Source organism: Chamaea fasciata, unplaced genomic scaffold, assembly GCF_029207755.1.
Source record: "Chamaea fasciata isolate MVZ Bird 193981 ecotype frontalis unplaced genomic scaffold, bChaFas1.0.hap1 SCAF_1160, whole genome shotgun sequence".
In the NCBI taxonomy this organism is placed as follows: domain Eukaryota; kingdom Metazoa; phylum Chordata; class Aves; order Passeriformes; family Sylviidae; genus Chamaea; species Chamaea fasciata.
In genome coordinates this window covers 1-19,158 of record NW_027095245.1, presented here as the reverse complement: position 1 = coordinate 19,158, position 19,158 = coordinate 1, and the positions used below count along the sequence as shown (strand labels likewise).

The window sequence follows — 19,158 nt, the reverse complement described above, 5'->3', positions numbered from 1 at the left end:
GGGGACAGCAGCTTCAGTGGGAGGACGGCAGCAGCTTCAACTCCTGGTGAGTCCCAGGGAGCCGAGCAGGACCTGGGGGGCATGTCGGGGCATGTGCGGATGGACAGGAGATGGGACAGGAAGTGTCCTTTTGTGTGCCAGCATTGTCTCTGCTCCTCCTTGCAGGGTTCCTGTCCTGGGCGATGCAGAGTGTGTATACCTGGCTGAGAATCATTTTGGGAGTGTGACCTGCTCAAATCCAATGCCCTATCTGTGCAGCAGACCCCAAACTCGCCTGTGGCAGGGGATGGACAAAGCACCTTCTCTGTGCTGGGCAGTCACAGCTTTGCCCCTTTTCCAAACCCTGGGATGTCCTTCCTCAGGCGCAGTGTCTGCCTTGCACTGACCCTCAGGGTCACCTCAGTACCTGATCTCATCAACATCTCACCCTCTTTGGTCTCAGGGTCACCTCAGTGCCTGGTCTCCAGGAGATGAACCTGCAGGAATAGGACGTGATGTGGAAGCTGACGTGTGGCTGCCTGTGCAGGGCCTGGGGGTTCCTTTCTCCTTCTGCAGCCACTCCAGGACTCATCCTGTTTCTCTTGCACTACACATTTATACACTAAGCCTGTATACATATGTAGGTACAACACTCTGGAAACAGATTTCAAATGCATTCTTCTAACACTGTATTTATACACTAAGCTTTTATATCTATATTGGTATAACACTGTGAAAACAGACCACAAACAAGTGCTTCCATGTGGATGTGACCTTGGTTGGGGCAAGGTGCCAATAATGCCAATGTGTGATTTAACCTCACAGGTACCATTACCTTAAGGGTTGGACTCGATCCTTGTGGGTCCCTTCCAATTCAGAGCCTTCTGTGGAATGACCCTGCATGTCCTCCATCAGTATTTAGGGTGCCACTGTTGCTGCTGTTTTTGTATTCTTTATAATTTTGGGGTTTTTACTGAATGCTTGCAAAGTGCCCCCGGTGTCCCTCGTGTTCCCCCGGCGCCGGCAGCCCCGTCCCTGCCCTGCTCCCCCTCCCACGTCCCGTCCCGGCTGGCGGAGCCTTGGAGCTGCCGTGGGGGCCGTGGGGCTGCCCCGGGGGCTGCGCCCTGAGCCGGGGCCCCTTCCCAGCGCTCCCAGTCTGCCCATCCAGCCCGGAGCAGCCGGCGAGGGCTTCAGCTGGGACGGCAGGGGGGCGACGCTGAGGGGTGGGACCCACCTCGCTTGGGTTTGGTTTGCTCTTCCCAGCCTCAGGAAAAAAGATTTTTGGAAGTTTCTGCCAGAAATCTCTCCCCTCCTCCACTCAGCCCAAGGGCCTGGGGGGTTTTCCCTTTTATTTGGCGAAATCAAAGCCGTGCAGTTCATGCTCATAATTAGGGCCAGGAGAACTCACGGCTTTCCTCGGAGCCGGTCCCGGGAACACGCGGGGCTGGGAAAGGCGGACCGGGAGGTGCGGAGAAGTTTGTTTGTGTTTCCAGCTCAATCCCGACTCGGGCCCGGGCCCGTCCCAGCGCTGTTCCTCATCTGCGGCTTTCCCCTCACACAGTCCGGGGGCGGGGCCTGAGAGCGCGGGGCGGGTGTGGGCCGTGCACAGAGCCCGCCCCTGGCTCGCTGCCATTATTGGAGTGTGCCGTCACTCTAGAATCTCGCGCGCCGATTGGGCCGAGCGGGGCCAAGCCCGGCCCCGGGGCCGCCCCCCGGGCTGCCGTTGACCGGCAGAGGCGCCATTGGCGGAGCGTGTGTGCGGGCCCGGGAGCGGCGGCAGCGGCCGGAGCCCGGTGAGGCGGCGGCGGAGCTCGGAGGCGGCCCCAGCGCGGGTGGGAGCCGCGCTCGGTTCTGCCGGGGCTCGGGGCCGGCTGCGGGCGGAGGGGGCGGCAGGGGGCTCTGGCGGGTTCCTTGTGCCGTGTCGGCGCCGTGTTCCCCGTGGCCTGAGGGCGCTGCGGGAGCGGCTGCCCGCGGTCTCCTTCCCGCCGCTGCCTCGGCAGGAGCCGGTGCCGGAGCAGCGCTGCCTCGTCCCGCTTCCTGCGGGGAGGACGGAGGTGGCCGCCCTGTCCCCGGGGCTGTGCGGGAAAATTCCCGTGGCCAGAGGTTTGTGTCCCCAGAGGAGACCGAGGAGTCCTGTAAAAGTGACTTTATTCCTGAACAAAGGGAGAGGCCGTGCGGCGTTTGCCGTGGGGTCTCTCCAGTTGTTGTCGTACTCGACCTCCTTTTTATCCTGATTTTCCCTTCTGCATCTCCCTGTCCCTTTGCCCAGTGGCGAAGGTTCTTGGAAAGTTCCGACTTCCCGATCCGCCGCCTGCATGTCCTCGTTAATATGCACCCCCCTTTTGTATAACATCCGATATTCATGGCTCTGTTCAGTCTTTTTTCTTCTTTTTGATGTTAAGGAATTTCGCAGGATCTTGGCTGAGCAGCAGTCCATGTCAATGAGTAACGTTTTCTGAAACTGATGGTTTTTCGCATTCCTTCCTTTCTCCAAGTCCCTGTCCCTATGTCCAAGCAGATTCACTGATTCACTCTGTTTTTTCTTGCTGGGTCCTCTTTGACTTTGGGATTATTGTCAGTGGCCTCATTCCCTGTCCTTTTGTAGCCGTGTGTGGATCAGGAGGCCTGGCTGCCACCTGCATCCCTTTGCTCAGCTGCTGAATGAGCTGCCCTCAGCGAGGTGTGTGCACGGTCCAAAGATGAGAGTTGCTGGAGCACAACAGAGGAGAAAGAGCCTTCGTTTAACCCATGGTGTGCCAGGGAACCACGAAACCGTGTCCCATTCCCATCCTTTCCACGGTTGGACCGGAACATGAGCTGCTTTCTTATTTCCTTTGTTATCTGTTTCACCAGTTTTCTGTTGTCATCTATTTGTCAACGACATCTTGAGTCATTTAATTTTCCACACTGTCCTCCTCCTTCTGCTAATAGATAATCTGATCCCATCCCACGGTGTAATGTTGCATTCTTCGTTTGAGTGGATTGGTGAGCCAGACTGAGGAGCTGGATCTGTCTTGTGGACGTCTTGTAATCTAATTCTGCCATTGAAATGATCAGTGGGTTCTCTGGCTCCTGATCTGAATTGGTTCGGGTTCCCAGGGGTTGGTCCATGGTGTTGCAGGATTTGTTCTGATGGCCGTTCATCTTTTCCCCATTTTTGGGTGCTCCCTCCAGCCAGGGCTTCATCAATTGATCTCTTTTCTCTAATTAAATCATCACATACTTGGATTCCCAAGTGATTTCTCTGAACTTGTGGTAGCACAAACACCCCAGTGGTCTAATGCTCCCTGTGTGACACAGACAGTGTGAGCACATGTTGGAGTGGGGAGAGGGATGATTCCCCCCCACTTCTTTTAGTGAAGTTTTCACAACATTCTCCATTTGCTGTTTCCCTTTGCAGCTGAAGCAATTTGTGTTGCAGAGTCAGATCTCCTCACTGTGGGCTCTGCCTTTGGCTGTGCCAATTCCATCTGTGCCAGCAGGCAGAGCTTGGGGTGAGGGACAGAGGGAATGAGCCCAATTCCTCCCCCGGGCAAGTAGAGCCTGGTGCATTGTCCACACTTTTCCCCAGCAGTGTTAATTTGCATTTCTAAAGCTCCTCTCCTGGCTGCCTGGAAGGAAGCTTCTCTTCCAGAGCAGCCATGGAATGACTCTCATGTGGTTCCCTACAATCTACTTTTGTTTTAACTGTGAATTTAACTGTTTAATTCTTTTCACTGTTTACTGTTAAAGGGTCGCTTTTAAAGCTCTTCTGGTTTTGTAAAATGCAACCTAACGGTGAACATCGAAAAACCCATACCAAAATTTTGCCATCACTAAGTGCCTTCCACAAACATACACAAAAACATTCCGAAGCCATCAAGTTTTTTCTGCTTCTTCTCCTAGGACTAAAAATTGTTTCTCACACCCCTGGTCCAAACATTACTGACAATTTAAAAGTAGGATTATTATGAGAGATTATTCTGATGGTGTAATCGTTTCACTGAAACTGTGAGAAAAACAGTAATTCTCCAATAATACATTTAGTGTTAGAGAGTCAAGGCATTACTTGATTTTGGCCAGGATGTGCAACAGAAACCATTTCATCTACACGTAGCCTGGGTGTGCCGTGAAAATCATTCCATGACACGTGAGTTTTACTGGATTTTCCCTAAACTTTCTACAGTCTGACCCACAGATCCAGCAGAGGATCTGTGGGCAGGCACAGGGGCTTCCCCCGCTGCGGAGCCCTGGCTGCTGCTCCGGTGCCTTCAGTGCGGGGTCAGTCGTGGCCTGTTTAACATCCACAGACAATTCCAATTCCTTTTGGGAGTCTGGGAGAGCCATGGCTGGGGCATCGATCATTTTCGTTTTTTCATTTTCTCATATTTTGTTCTCTTTCTCATGTCCATACCATAACATTGAGGCTGTCTGGGGTTAAAATGTCACACAATGTTCTGGGTAGAACAGAGAGTCCTCAATCCAGTCCTCCAATTCCCTATTAATCCTCAGAATTGTCCCAGCTCCTTTTTATCCTGGGTAGCGTTACTTCTGAGATTCCCTTGACCTTCTGTTGGTCAATTCACTACAAACTTTCAGTCAAATAATGCCCCAAATATTTAACTTCTTTCTCCACCTTTTGCGCTTTTTCTTTCAAATACTCCAAAATGCTTTTTAGCCTGAAAATGGAGCCATTCCACAGTAGCTTCTTCTACCACTTCGTGTCCTCCTGACTGGAGCAAGTCATCCTCATCCTGCATTATCCCTGTCCCTGGGGGTGAGGTAAATTCTTTTGATATTTTCTGCAAAGCTTGCCTGAATAAGGCTGGTGCTTCTGTGCATCCCTGCAGAAGGACCATCCATGTCTTTCCCATTTTCCCTTCTCCCTCTTGTTCCCACTCAAAGGCCAAATCCTGTTCAGCATCCTGTGTCAGTGGGCATCCCCCAAAGCATCTTTGACATCAAGTCCTGAATGGCAGCAGTGTGAGGAGGGAACCTGGTTCCAGGTGGTGTAAGGATCTGAGACTGTGGGGTGCCTGGGTTTGATAATCTCATTTCTTCTTGTTAGGTCCTGCACCATTCTGTGGATTCCATCTGATTTCTTGGTTGGCAGCATAGGAGGAGCATTCTAGGGAGAGATGCCTGGCTCCCAAAGCCCTGCCTTGAACAGGGGCTCAGTAACAGGCTGTAAGCCCTTCCTTCCCTCCCTTGGAATAGGGGATTGCTTTTAGACACCACTTGTCCTGGTTGCTGCAGAGTCGTTTGGAGAGGCTGGGTATCTGATTTTCCCTCTTTCCCTGGCGCTGCCCACACTTGTGGGTTCACTTCAGCACAGGCCTTGCCAGACATTTGACACAAAGGTACCACAGAACTGGCCTCTGTATCATCTTTTACAGTATTAATTTGCATTCCCAGTTTAGCTATCAAATGCCTTCCCAGTAAATTACAATCACAATTAGGAACAAGTAAAAATTCCTGCATTTCAAACCCATCCCCCACATCTGCTGATAATTGTTGGATAAAACACTGCTGCTCATCTTTCCCACTTGTCCCCTGAATAATCAAAGACTTTTTGGGATTTTCCCCCCTTAGGTCTAAGATGCAGAGTGGATGGAGAGGCCCCTGTGTGTATGAGGAAAGGCCTCGTGTGGATGCAGCCCCAGCCTGAATGTTGTCAAGGGCTGCAGTGTGGTGGGTCCCTGGTGGAATGGGAGTTCTGGCAGCCCCAGGAATCCATGTCCATGCAGGGGTGGACTTGCTCCTGCTGAGGGTGCTGCCGTGTGTGCCTGCAGTGTCCTTGTGGCCTGCAGATGGAACCCTGCTTCCTTGCCAGGGGCTGTTTGGGTGGGCTCTCCCCCGCCGAGGAGGGCAATGCCTGTGCCAGGTGCTTGTGGCCGAGCCCGTCCCCTCGGTGCTGGGGCCCCCTTGGGCGCTGGGGTTCATCCCTCCGGGGCTGTAGAAACTCTGCCATGGCCTTTGCCTCCAGCTTGGCCTTTTCCTCCTCCCTTCTTGCCTTCACCTGCTGTGCCTTTGTGCCCAAGTGCTCCAGGGGCTTCTTGTGCCGCTCCTGCAGCCCCCCTGAGTGCCTGTAGGTGCTCCTCCTCTGACTGCTGCTGAGCTTTCTGCAGAGTCATTCCTTTCTCCAGCGACCCAAACAAAATCCTTAAAGGAGAATCTCGATCCTTCCCGGAGTAATCCACATTTCCCAGCTGTTCCTTCCTTCCTGCTGAGCCCCGGCTGCCCCACAGCTCCCCACAGGCCCCCAGCCCGTGCTCCCGGTGCCGCACCTCTGTGCTTGCTGCTGCCACCCCCCAGCACGGAGAAACTCCCTGGGATCCTGACCTCCTTGTTTTCCTCTCCTGGAAACTGGGGGCACAAAGGATCTGCAGCAGCTGGCAAATTTAGAGGATAAGACCCTGATGAAAAATGTCCCAGTCCTCAGTATTTCTCTCTTCCTCCTCTTTTCCATCATCTTTTTCTTACCGCAGAGATTCCTCCTGCTGCTTCTTGCCTTGATCAAACTCTTGCACCCTCCCCTTCACCCTCACTCTGCACAGCAACACCATCCATCCCCTGTTGTCTAAATCCCTTCTAGACCTCCCTTATTGCCCCTCTGGGTGTCCATGTCCTTAATTACCTCTGGGAGAACGATGCCTTGGGAAGGCTGACCTGTAACAGGGACTGCACAGAGCTAGAGAATAAAGTCGATATTTATTGAAAGCTCTTTAGGGTACACCTTGGGCAGGGCAGGAGCCTGACCAGGGCTACACTCCAGGGGGACGTAGAATGGTCACAAAATGGACGACTGGTCACAAGGTCCTAAATTTTGTTAAGTTTGGGCCATTTGCATATTGGAGCCCAGTTGTCCAACCACAGCCTCAGGTCGTGAGGTGTCGTGCTCCATGTTTGTCTCTTTAATCCACCGTTTTTTATGTATTTGGGCTTGAAAGTTGTGCTTGTTGTCCTTGGTCTTCAGCAGGAAAAGGATTTGTTTTGTGTACCTACTCTGTGATGAGAGCTTAGCAGCACTTAATCTGAGGCTCAGAACTACACCCCTATGCAGCGCAGAATCTGAAAAACATGAAAGGTAAAACTTTGGGCAAACTACCTCAGCATTCTCCCAAGGGACCCTTCAGAGTTATTTTGGGATCGCCATCCCTTTTGCCAGGATGCCTTCCTGGCTTTCCCTTTTCCACCCTCCATGGATGCCCTGCCATGTTCACTCCCTGAAGATCCCAGTGTCCTCACTGATGAGATTTTCAGTGCTGTCTCCCTGCCGACTCTTCACAGACCCCCCTGATGTGTCACTGCTGATCTGTCTCCTGGACACTCTCAGGTCCCCAATCAAACCCCCGGTGCCGCCGCCACCCCAGGGAGCCGATCACCCAAACTGGGTGAGGCGCCTTCAGCTCCACTCACTGCCCGCCGCCCCGGACGGTGGAAGGAATTCCAGAGGAGCCCCAAGGTGTGTGGAAAAATTGACATCACCAGGGGTTTCTGTCCACAAAGTAGACAGAGGAGTCCTGTAAGAGTAATCTCATTCATAAAAACATGGAGAGGCCGTGGGACATTTCCCATGGGATCTCTCCAATTGTTGGAGAACGCAGCCTCCTTTTCATCCTAATTTTCCTTTACTCCTTTTCCCCATTGGCTGAAGAACTTGAGAGGTACAGACTTCCCAATCCACCTACGACATACCTCCCTTAATATGCACCCCACTTCTGTATAGGTAACGATAGTCACAGCTCTGTTCAGTCTTTGTTCTTCTTGTCGCAGTTGATGAATTTAGCAGGACCTTGGCAGAGTGAATTATTAAAAAAATATGAATATCGCCCTAATGCCGATATCCAACTATGACGGACAAAAGACTCTCTAACAGTTTAAAGTTAGGAAGTGTATGTTTAATGACGACGCCGGGCAGCGTGCGGGATAGCTCCCGTACACACGCGCCCCTACAGAAGATCACAGGGTCTTTTTATGTACAGAAGGATTGAATACCCAAACCACAAATGTATATTCATGACTTCAGTACATCCCATTCCCCGCTTCGTATGGTAATTAGCCAAAAGCTATTAAGCATGCGTGGTTTGTTCTTTGAAATGGGTCAGTGGTCTTTTTTATGGGGCAGGGTCTCAAAATGATGAAGTGAGTGAGTCTTCTTCGCTTTGACTTTTTAACCTTTTAGTGTTGTGTGACAACTGAATCCTGTTTTCCCAGGAGTATTTGATTTATGAATTCATTGTCCTTCTTGAAGCCTATTGATTAGTCAGAATACACAAACATAAGTTGACAGGCCTCATGATTTATCAGTTCCTTAAATCCGGCTTCTGCTTATCAAAAGGGAAGTCTATCTGTCTTACTTCAGCAATATCTGGTTTAACTAAAATCTTTAATTCTTCAAAATTAATGTTACAAGAGCAGCAGGCTGCGTGGTCAGTTAATATTTTCTGGAAGTGATGCCTTCTTCTGTCCCTTCCATATGTCCGAGTGCCTGGCCTTATCCCCAAGCAGATTCGCAGCATCTGTTTGTAAAGACACTTTCCTCTTCTCCCTTTCATGGGGGTTCCCCGTTTGCGGGACATCCCCCCTGGAGCAGGGTGTCCCCCGTTGCTGCAGCCCCACCCCTCGGGCAGGCTCAGCCAATGGGAGCGCGCGGCGCTGATGACTCACCAGTTGCCAGGCAGACCCGCAGGTCCCAGCGGTGCCCCCCTGGACCCCATGTGCGCCCCGCCCTCGGCCGCAGCGCCCCCGCGAAGGGAATTTGGGGAGGTGGGCGGGGGAGGTTTTGCGAGGGGCTGAATCTTTATATTGTAGAAAAGTTTTTGTCTGAGTCTCGATGTGTGGGGAGTTTTTGATCTGTGTCGATGTTTGGAGGAGTTCTAGGCTGAATCTTGGTGTTTTGGAGGTTTTCACAGACACAAGGTGGCCGCTGACTTTTTGAGAATAACTTGGGCAAGGAGGAACCCCCAGCCTAAGGTGCTCTCCTCTTGTTTTCTCCCTAAACCAGGATTCGTCATTCCCAAGGAGTGCCCAGATGGAGAAGGAGGAAAAGCCCCGGACATCCCGCAGGAGGAGGGGCTGCAAACCCAGCCCAGGGAGCTGCGAGGAGGAAAGACCTGCCCTGTGCCAGGAGGGCGGCCGGAGATCCAGCCGGAGCTCAGAGCTGGTGGAGAAGCCTCATGGAGGGGAGAAGCCCCACAAGTGCCTGGAATGTGGGAAGGGTTTCAGCTACAGCTGCCACCTGCTCCGGCACCAGAGGATCCACAGTGGGGAACAGCCCTATGAGTGTGGGGAATGTGGGAAGAGCTTCAGCCACAGCAGTAACCTGAGGAGACATGAGAGGATCCACACTGGGGAAAAACCCTACAAGTGTGGGGAGTGTGGGAACAGCTTCAGGAACAGCTCCGCCCTGTGGAAACACCAGATGATCCACACTGGGGAAAAACCCTACGAGTGTGGGGAATGTGGGAACAGCTTCAGAGACAGCTCTACCCTGTGGAAACACCAGATGATCCACAGTGGGGAAAAACCATACGTGTGTGGGGAATGTGGGAGGAGCTTCAGAGACAGCTCCAGTCTCGTCCGGCACCAGGTGATCCACATGGGGGAAGGGCCCTACACCTGCTTGGAATGTGGGAAGTGCTTTGGATTGTGCTCCGACCTGAGAAAACACCAGCGCATCCACACCGGGGAGAGGCCCTACGCGTGTCCCGAGCGTGGGAAGAGGTTTGCAAGGAGCTCCACTCTCCTCTTACATCAGCACATTCACACGGAGGAGAGGCCCTTCCGCTGCCCTGACTGCGGGAAGGGTTTCAAGCAAAACTCCACCCTCACTGTCCACCGGCGCATCCACACTGGGGAGAGGCCCTACGAGTGTCCTGAGTGTGGGAAGAGCTTCTCCAGTAGCTCTATCTTGACCAGACACCAACGGAGGCAGCACTAAGGGAAGCCCTGTGAGTGCCCCGAGTGCGGGAAGAGCTTCGTGCGCTGCTCCAGCTCCATCCCCCATGGGAGGATCGGCGTTGGATGATCCCCAGTGACCCCCGTTGGGCAGAGCCCTGGTGATCCGTGGTCCTGGTGATCCATGTTGGGAAGACACCTGGCTGTGGGGGATCCACATCTTCCTGTCTCCCTGTGGGCACCTGGATGAACACAGGGGCAGAAACATCCCTTGTGACGCAGACTGACATTGGGAATTCCTTGGGGAGAGTGGATTTGTTGACTTTCAACCCCAGAAATTTTTTTTTTGTTCAGTCCTATCTTTTGGTGGCATCAAGGAATACTGGATGGTCTTCGAGATCTTTTCCAACCTCAGGGATTCCACACGATTTTGATTTCCTATTGCCCGAGGGCATCTTGTGCAGCCACATGGTGATGATCTGGGGCCAAGACCAAGATTTTGGAGGCAGTGGGGTGGGAACCCCTCCATAAAAGGTTCTTTCCTCCCACCCAAGAATGTGGATCCTCAGCCGGCATGGACAGGGAAATCCTTTTCTTTTGGCCTTGATTTGCTTTTCATTTCTCTTCATCCATTTAAAATATCCAACGCTGGGGTAAAAATAGAGTCATTGAACTGAGACGTGGTTGGGATGATGGGAGGACATAGACATGGTGGGACCTCTGCCCGAGAGCCCATTAATTTTCAAAATTATAACAGTTTGGAGGGAGGGGGTTTGAATTCTCCATTCCAAGGGAGGCTCCGGCTTTCCCTGGCAGACACCTGTCTTTCAAACTAAGACAACGCCATTGTCTGAGTTAGCTATAATGTAAAAGTCAGTAATAATAGTTAAAATATAAAAGCATTTCAGCACTGCGCAGTCTCTATTTTAATATTTCGCTAAGGCCTATGATATAATATTGATTTATCATGGTGCCATTTCTGTTGGCTATACTGCACACACATAAACTGATTATATTACACCAAAAAACAGCTGAATTATAAATGGCACTGTATCAAAATCGTTTCAATCAATAACAACGGGCAAAAGCATGAATGCAAAAGCCAATATTTTATTGTCATTTATATTGTCATTTATGTTGTCATTTATAACCCGGGTCTGCTGCCTCTTCTGCAAGGCACCGAGGGGGCTAATTCACCCTCTGGCCCTGCGTCCCTGCATGTCCCAAAGTGTCCCTGAGCTTCCCTGACTGTCCCCAACTGTCCCCATTGATGTCACCTTAAGAATTCCCATCAGGATTTGGGACAGTTTCAATGAAAATTCCAGGAAAATTCCCCAAATTTGTTTAAAACAGCGTACGGGGATGGGGGAGGGGACAAGTGCCACCAGCAATGTCCCCGATGGCATCACCACCCCTATGACAGGACATTGCTGTGCCCGTAGCAGCTTTGAGATGTCCTTGATGGCTCTTTGGCACTGCTCGGCCACAGGGGCCATCCTGTGTCAAGCTTTTGGGGTGTCCTCACTGAAATCAATGGTGATGGGCAGTTGTAAAAGCAAAGTCCTTTATTGCATAGCTAAATCAGCCTCATGGAGGCAGAGGCTGTCACAGCTGAAGCCAGTGAAGTCCCCGTGTCCCCAGCAGGAGCGGTGGCATCATATCAGCAGCAGTGTGCAGGAAGCCTTCTAACAGAAAGTTTCATAAAGAACATGAAGTTTCATAACATAAAGAACAAAGTTTCTGATACATTCTCACATGAGGCCAGCGTGTAATGAGCCCCATGAAGATGCATCAAGCCTGAGGGTTGGCCTGCAACCTCCCAGAGTGGCTTCATAATATTTGCCAGATGTCTCTTCAAATGTGTTTTGTAATGCAAAGGTTTTAACAAAGAAAGGTTTTAACAAAAGATAAAACATTTTACAAACGATAAAATGACAAACAATACAGAAACAAAAGGCGAGCACAGGTGTCAGAGAAGCCTCTGACCCCTGGCCAGGACACATTAAAAAGCGCCTGAGCACCTCTGAGCTCATTCTCAAGTATAGGATGATTAAGGAGGGACAATTTGCCTTGCTGCCAATAGCAGCAGCCACAGGTCCTGAGAAACATCTCCAAAGCCCAACCAGTGCCCCTGTGCTGGCACTGGGCTGATGTCCATGAGAAGGGCACACAACTTTCCAGCTTGGCTTCCTTCTAAGTTCAAAGGTAAACTGAAACTTTTTTCCTTAAATAGAATTATTTGCTTGGGTGTGGAAATGCATTCCCACAAGTTTCTGAGTCCCAAGCAGAAGCAGCAGCAGCGGCAGCGGCAGCACCTGTAGTCTGTGTCCCCTGAGTCTTATCAGTGTGCATATATTTATATATACATATAGATATCTACTGTGTTATCAGTAGCAGCCGCAGAAACAACAACAGTGGCATTTGTGATTGGTCTTCCCTGAGCTTTAATGCAGCGCATTTTATTCTATTGGTTTCTACCAATCAGGTAGAAACACGAGTCTAGTATTGCCTTGTTGGGCCTGGCCTAAGCTAAGATTGATGTGCGACAATATTTGCAATTTCTTACACAAATTCTACACATGTAGCTCTGTCTGTTCTGTCTAGGCATGTTTCAGCAAGGCTACATTATTTTTGTTAGGATTAGAATTAAACCAACCTTGCAGAAGGCAATGTCACTTGAACTTTAAACTAGACTTTAGGTCTTTTTCTTGCTAACTGATTTAGTCTCTTATTTGCTAAGGCACTTAAAAACCCTCTATTTATTTAAAACTAAACTTGCATTTGTACCTCATGTCCGTGTGGACTGACGTGTGACTGAACTAAAGAAGTATGATTACACTAATTAATCTCATTTTTCTATAGAAAGTGGTAAGGACAAACATCCTTAACCAAAAATTGATCTTTCCCTGTATAGTTTAATTTGGCATGAAAACATCATGTTTACAGAACCAAAAGTCTTCGGTACTTCAGGTTCATGAGATGCCGCGGGAAGGTGAGGAACCCACCAGTTCCATGCATCTACCGGGGACCACAAATCCCATGTGGATGATCCTGCAATTGTACCTTGAATGGCTCTGTCAGTTTTCTCTGGAGCTGGCCAAGCATCCACTGGCACACCAACCAGACAGGTGGGAAATGGCTTTTCTGGGGTTGTATTGGACAGACATACGGTATCTAAACCTGATGCACTGGCTAAAGTCACCCAGACATTTGTTTTAGGTTGACTGAGTGGCAAATTTGCATCACTAAAAGCAAGTAAATTACTAAAAGCAAGTAAATTACTAAAAGCAAGCACGCAAAATAGCATAACATTTGATTGAACCCCAGATTTCCCTTAAACTATTCTCTAACAAAGGGATTCTACAACACCACTGCTCCCCAAGTGTTGGTCTTTGGTTGATCGACAGGTAAGGTTGCATTGGTGAAGGCAAACAAAATAAGATATAAACACGATCCCTGATTTAACTTAATGCTTTTTGATTTAAGGCACTTCCTTTTTCATTTTTAATTTCCAGGCACATCTTTCAGCACGTTCCCTTTTAATTTCACCCGGGACCGGCCAGATATAAGGCACTGAATTATTTTGTTTGCATTCAACTCTCCAAATTTGAATCTCTTTTGATTCTCTCAAAAATTCCCTCCTCCATTCCTCCCGAAGAATGGGAAGATGGGGGCTGCTTTCTTCACCGTGACCCACTGCAACTAAATATCCAACGGCCTTGTGCTTTGTTTGGGATTCTAGATCACACCACGATGTTCACCACGCTTGTGCCAACAGAGCTCTACGATACCAACGATTCCCACACCTTTTACACTAACACAAACCCCAGGGTTGACAGTTCTTGCACGTGGGACAGAAGATGTCTGCCATCAGCTACAGTCTCCGTGCAGCTCACGTCTGCGTGCTGCTTCTCTGCTCTTGGAGCTGTCAGCGTGTTCCTGTGCTTGATTTGGCTTCACGTTCTCCGCTGGAATCCACCTGGGCCCTGGACCTGCACAAACACAACTACTTCTTCACCTTCAATTCATGTGTTTGGGTGGTTTCTTTGATTGGGTAATAAAGTCCACATTGTGGACCATGGGGTCATTGAGTCAAAAATAGAAATAATTTCAGTGTCACTTTTTCATTGGATGATTTGTCCTTGAAAAGCACAGGTAGAGATAGAGAGAGACTCTCCATTTTGTGCTTAGCTAGTTAGTGTACAGAACTCACGGCTTGTGAGGCTGTAATGCAGATAAGAATGAATAAAATCCTGAGCCCGAACACCAAAACTGCGTCTCCCGTGCTCCAATCCTGGCGCTGGCAGAGGCTGAAAAGAAGCCGGCACCTCGACACGGCTGCTCCCCGCGGCAGGCTCACGCCGATGGTGGGGGTGCTGAAAGCCTCTTTGGCCGCGCTCCGGGGCCACCCGCCCCCATGGCTGGTGACTCCTGCTCTGGGGGGTCACAGGGACCCCCGCCGGCGGCACCCCGGGGCCGCGCACCTCCGGGGCCGGCCGCAGCCGCGGCACCTCCGCCGCCGGTGTTCCGGGGCCGCCCGACCCTGCAGCGGGCACGGCGGCCAGAGATGGCGCTGTAGATGGAGGGTGAGTCTCGGTGGTTACAAAATGGCGCCGGCAGCAGTGCGCATGCTCCGTGTGGGGCGCCGCCATCTTGTTGTGCGGAAAATCACAGGGAGCGGCCATTTTGTTGTACGGAAGGTCTTTGCAGGGAGCCGCCATTTTTCTGTGCGGGCGGCTGTGCCGCACATGCGCAGTAGCGCTGCAGGAAGTTGTTGAAATTCCCGCGGTGTTCAAACCCGTTTCGTTCAGGAGGGCTGCTGTTCGGAGTGGGCAGCCCGCTGTCAGCACCGGGGGGGTCGCTACGAGCCCAGGTAAGTTACGGGAGGATTGAAGGGGCCCCTCACGGGTTCACTGGGAACGGGCGTGGGGCTCTTCTCGGGTTCGGCGGGGTCGGAGCCGGCTGCAGGTCCTTTGCATCTCCTTACAGTAAAACCGTCCAGTGATACCTTTGCAATGGTTCTCCTCTGTTGATGGCTGGAACCAAAAAGGCAAATCCAGCAGCATCCTCTGGATGCAGCGAAAAAACAAACTTTTAAGTCAATGACAACAAGAGGCCAGTCTCTTGGAATCACTGAAAGAGAAGGAAATCCAGGTTGTAAATGCCTCACGTCTTCTATCACTTGGTTGATCATCCTCAAGTCATGAAGCAATCTCCAGGAATCAGAGAAGTCTTCTGAATGACAAACACTGGGAATTCCAGGGACTATTTGTGGGCTTGATGCAGTCTTTCTGTAGCTGTTCGCTCACTAATTTTTTGAGGGCATTCTATATTTTCTCTGTTCAAGAGGCCATTGATCTATCCAAACAGGATGATTGGTTTTTCATGGTAACTGAATAACGGTAACTTAATGACGTGTGGCAGGCATTGCTCTGGTTTCCATTAAGAATCCACTTCCATCTTTGTTCCCCACTGGAACATCACGTCTCTCCCCCACACTGTTGAGTTATTCCACACCACGTAGGGCCGGATGTCTGCTGTCTTTCCTTCGGGACCTGTGACAGTAATCTCGGATTTACTTTGCTGAGAACGTGTGACTCCTCCATACCCTGTGAGAAAACTCTTGTGTGGCTCCAGATTCCAATCTGGCGGCCAATCATCATGAGAAATCGCAGTGACATCCGCCCCTGTGTCCAGCATGCCTGTAATCTTGACTGTTTTATCACCATTTGTCAGACTGCACTCCAGCTCCGGCTGTTCCTTGGTGATATGTTTTACCCAACGGTCATTAGGGACCCGGCTAAAGCCCTCACAAGGTATTTCTTGGTATCCAGCTAGCTTATTTGTATTCATTGGCAATGCAATAGCAATAGCTATTGGTGTTTTTGGTTGAATTACAACTGGAGCCTTGCGAGCAAGAGCTAAAATCCTCAGCTCTTCATTACAATTTGCTGAAACAACAGTTGGAAAAACTGAAAGTCGAAGAGTTCTATTATTGTGCTTGCCTATAATTAGAAAGTCTTGTCTATGTTTTGGAATACCAGTAACCCCTATGGCAATCCATCCATGGCAAGAGTTTTTAAAAGAACATATCAATTCAGAAGTTGCCAGTTCACATCGTGTCCCTGGGGATAATAAGTCGGGGTAGCTTGGGAGATGGTTGGCTGTGTCACAAACTGCACCTGGCCCGGGTTTTCCCCAGGTATCCTCAGGTTGTTCAGGTGTTCCTGTCATTGAGCTGCCGTTACTTGTTTCACCGCACGATGGCGCTGTGCGCTGCTTTTTGCACAGCCTCTGAATGTCCTCAACGGCTGCTTGGTGCCGCTTGGCCACCGAGCGGCCACTGGGGCCGCCAGGGCTAACAGGGCCAGGCCTTGAGAGGAGGTTGTAGATGTCCTCAAGTGTCCCCAGAAGGTGATGCGTGGTCAGGCTGGCGCTGGCCTCACACAGCTGCTCAACCTTGGCCATTGTGACCACCAAGGCCTTGAGGAATTTGGGGGCCACCTTCTCTGTCCCCTTCAGGACAGCCTTGATGTAGTCAAGCTGGTACAGCAGCTCCCAGGGGAACATGATGATTCTGCCACACGCGACTGCCAACTGCACCAGCAGCCTCAGGGCCTCCTCCAACCAATGTCCCCTCCTGGTGGTTGCCCCCACCTGGCTGGTGGCCATCATGGCCTCATGCTTCCAGGTATTCAGGACCTCAGTGACCTCCTTAATCAGCCAGATCGAGCTCTTCAAGTGCAGCAACGCTGCCTTCTGGCAGGCTCTGGTCGCAGCTCTCACATCGGCCCAGGTGGGCCTCGGTGTGGCCGTGAGGGCGGGCAGGGCCACAGAGGTGAAAGCACTGTGCTCCAGGGTGTCCCGGAGGGTCCAGGTGAATTTACACAGGGCTGCCTGCAGGTACTCTGGGGGCAGGAACAGACGCACGTCCCTGCATGGTGCGGTCACAGTGTCCACCAGCTCGCTCAGGGCAGCCACCATGTCCGCCTGGGCCTTCCACATCTGGGGAGGGGATACGGGAGGTGGCAGGGACCTTGTGGCACTTGCGGCCTCCTGGGGTCCCCTCTAGCCCCTCCCTGGAGGGCTCAGCTGTCCCCTCTCCCCTGTCAGCCCCTGCCACCACCTGCTGTCCCCTCCTGCCACCTCCTCGCTGTCCCCCTTGCCCCCAAATCCCCCCAGGACCCCCCAAAGCCCACCTGGGACCTCCCCCCAAATCCACACAACCCCAGCTGGGATCCCCAAAACCCCACCTGGGACCCCCCAAAATCTCCCCCAGGATCTCCCAACACTGCGTGTTCCCCCCCCATCCCCTCTCACCTCCCTGCGCTGGGATTGTCGCACCTCGCAGGCATCCATGACTTCTGGGGACACGGCAAGAACGCCTTGGGGACACTCTGGGGACACTCTGGGTGTTACAAATGCATATTGTATGATTGGCTTTTGCAAATATTAAAATGAATATTACATGTGTTATGTTAGAAAGTTATGCTGTATAATTATAGTCTCTTTTAGTAGTGTGATAAATACAGTTTTTAGGCTATAGCATATGCGTTTTGTAACTAATTGTCCTGGGTTGAAGTATATTCTATCACCATCTTCATGAACTGTTGAAACCAGGTGAGGCAGTGCTCTCTGCCTCCTCCACTCTGGCTTATCTTCTGTTAATGGGCCCATCAGCACCTTTGCTACACAGCTCACAGATAACCCCCTCCTGGGCTATCTCCTGTTAATGGGCCCATCAGGCCTTATCACATGACTCACCATCCCATTGTGGGATGCTCCGCCCAGAGGGAGAAACCAAGCATTCCAGCCTGGATATAAGCTGAGACTCTGAACACCAGAGGGGCGCTTACCCACTGGATTCCCAGAGGACCCGAGCTACCAGACCTTTCTACAGAATCACTGCTTCAGGAAGACCACCTCATCTGGACTGCTTCCATCACTCCGCTCAGGTTGTATTCTGACTCTGTCAGTGGTCTTTTGTATTATTGCATCGATTTTATTTTACTTTCTTTCCTTTTTTTCCTATTAAATTGTATCTCTGACTTGGAGCCTCACATTTGTTTTGCTTTCAAACCACTACACAGAGGAGGAGCACCCACAGGCACTCAGGGGGGCTGCAGGAGCAGCACAAGAAGCCCCTGGAGCACTTGGGCACAAAGGCACAGCAGGTGAAGGCAAGAAGGGAGGAGGAAAAGGCCAAGCTGAAGGCAAAGGCCATGGCAGAGTTTCTACAGCCCCTGAGGGATGAACCCCAGCGCCCAAGGGGGCCCCAGCACCGAGGGGACGGGCTCGGCCACAAGCACCTGGCACAGGCATTGCCCTCCTCGGCGGGGGAGAGCCCACCCAAACAGCCCCTGGCAAGGAAGCAGGGTTCCATCTGCAGGCCACAAGGACACTGCAGGCACACACAGCAGCACCCTCAGCAGGAGCAAGTCCACCCCTGCATGGACATGGATTCCTGGGGCTGCCAGAGCTCCCATTCCACCAGGGACCCACCACACTGCAGCCCTTGACAACATTCAGGCTGGGGCTGCATCCACACGAGGCCTTTCCTCATACACACAGGGGCCTCTCCATCCACTCTGGATCTTAGACCTAAGGGGGGGAAAATCCCAAAAATGTCTTTGATTATTCAGGGGACAAGTGGGAAAGATGAGCAGATGTGTTTTATCCAACCACTATCAGCAGATGTGGGGGATGGGTATGAAGTGGAGGAATTTTTATTTGCTCGTAATTGTGATTGTAATTTACTGGGAAGGCACCTGATGAATAAATTGGGAATGCAAATTAATGCTGTAGAAGGTGATACAGAGGCCAATTCTGTGGTACCTTTGTGTCAAATGTCTGGCAAGGCCTGTGCTGAAGTGAACCCACAAGTGTGGGCAGCCCCAGGGAAAAAGGGAAAATTACATACCCAGGCTCTCCAAATTACTCAGAAGACACCAGGACAAGTGGTGTCTAAAAGCAATCCCCTATTCCAAGGGAGGGAAGGAAGGGCGTACAGCCTGTTATCCAGCCCCTGTTCAAGGCAGGGTTTTGGGAGCCAGGCATCTCTCCCTATAATGCTCCTCCTATGCTGCCAATCAAGAAATCAGATGGAATCCACAGAATGGTGCAGGACCTAAGAAGAAGAAATGAGATGATCAAACCCAGGCACCCCACAGTCTCAGATCCTTACACCATCTGGAACCAGGTTCTCTCCTCACACTGCTGCCATTCAGGACTTGATGTCAAAGATGCTTTCTGGGGATGCCCACTGACACAGGATGCTGAACAGGATTTGGCCTTTGAGTG

General features: G+C 51.2%; 2 protein-coding genes across 2 annotated transcripts; one reads left to right on the top strand and one right to left on the bottom strand.

Annotated features, from left to right (window-relative positions):
* The first annotated feature begins 1,714 nt into the window (after positions 1 to 1,714).
* Positions 1,715 to 10,024, top strand: LOC136284593 (zinc finger protein 892-like). Its single transcript, XM_066174941.1, has 2 exons — positions 1,715 to 1,772; positions 8,966 to 10,024. Exon 2 carries the CDS (start codon positions 8,993 to 8,995, stop codon positions 9,899 to 9,901), a length of 909 nt encoding a protein of 302 aa, XP_066031038.1. The 5' UTR covers positions 1,715 to 1,772; positions 8,966 to 8,992; the 3' UTR covers positions 9,902 to 10,024.
* A 5,276-nt stretch (positions 10,025 to 15,300) lies between these two features.
* LOC136284594 (uncharacterized) lies at positions 15,301 to 17,568 on the bottom strand. Its single transcript, XM_066174942.1, has 3 exons — positions 17,179 to 17,568; positions 16,107 to 16,863; positions 15,301 to 15,503 (listed from the first exon to the last, which is right to left on the bottom strand). Exons 1-3 carry the CDS (start codon positions 17,215 to 17,217, stop codon positions 15,301 to 15,303), a joined length of 999 nt encoding a protein of 332 aa, XP_066031039.1. The 5' UTR covers positions 17,218 to 17,568.
* Between the last annotated feature and the right edge of the window lie 1,590 nt (positions 17,569 to 19,158).

What these genes read in the sequence shown, in the direction of transcription:
- LOC136284593 (XM_066174941.1), top strand. Translation starts at nt 8,993, where the DNA reads ATGGAGAAGGAGGAAAAGCCCCGGACATCCCGCAGGAGGAGGGGCTGC.
- LOC136284594 (XM_066174942.1), bottom strand. Translation starts at nt 17,217, where the DNA reads ATGGATGCCTGCGAGGTGCGACAATCCCAGCGCAGGGAG. An exon ending in GACAATCCCAGCGCAGGGAG is followed by an intron (nt 16,864 to 17,178) that starts GTGAGAGGGGAT and finishes TCCCCTCCCCAG; the next exon opens with ATGTGGAAGGCCCAGGCGGA. An exon ending in GCCATCGTGCGGTGAAACAA is followed by an intron (nt 15,504 to 16,106) that starts GTAACGGCAGCT and finishes ATTGGCCGCCAG; the next exon opens with ATTGGAATCTGGAGCCACAC.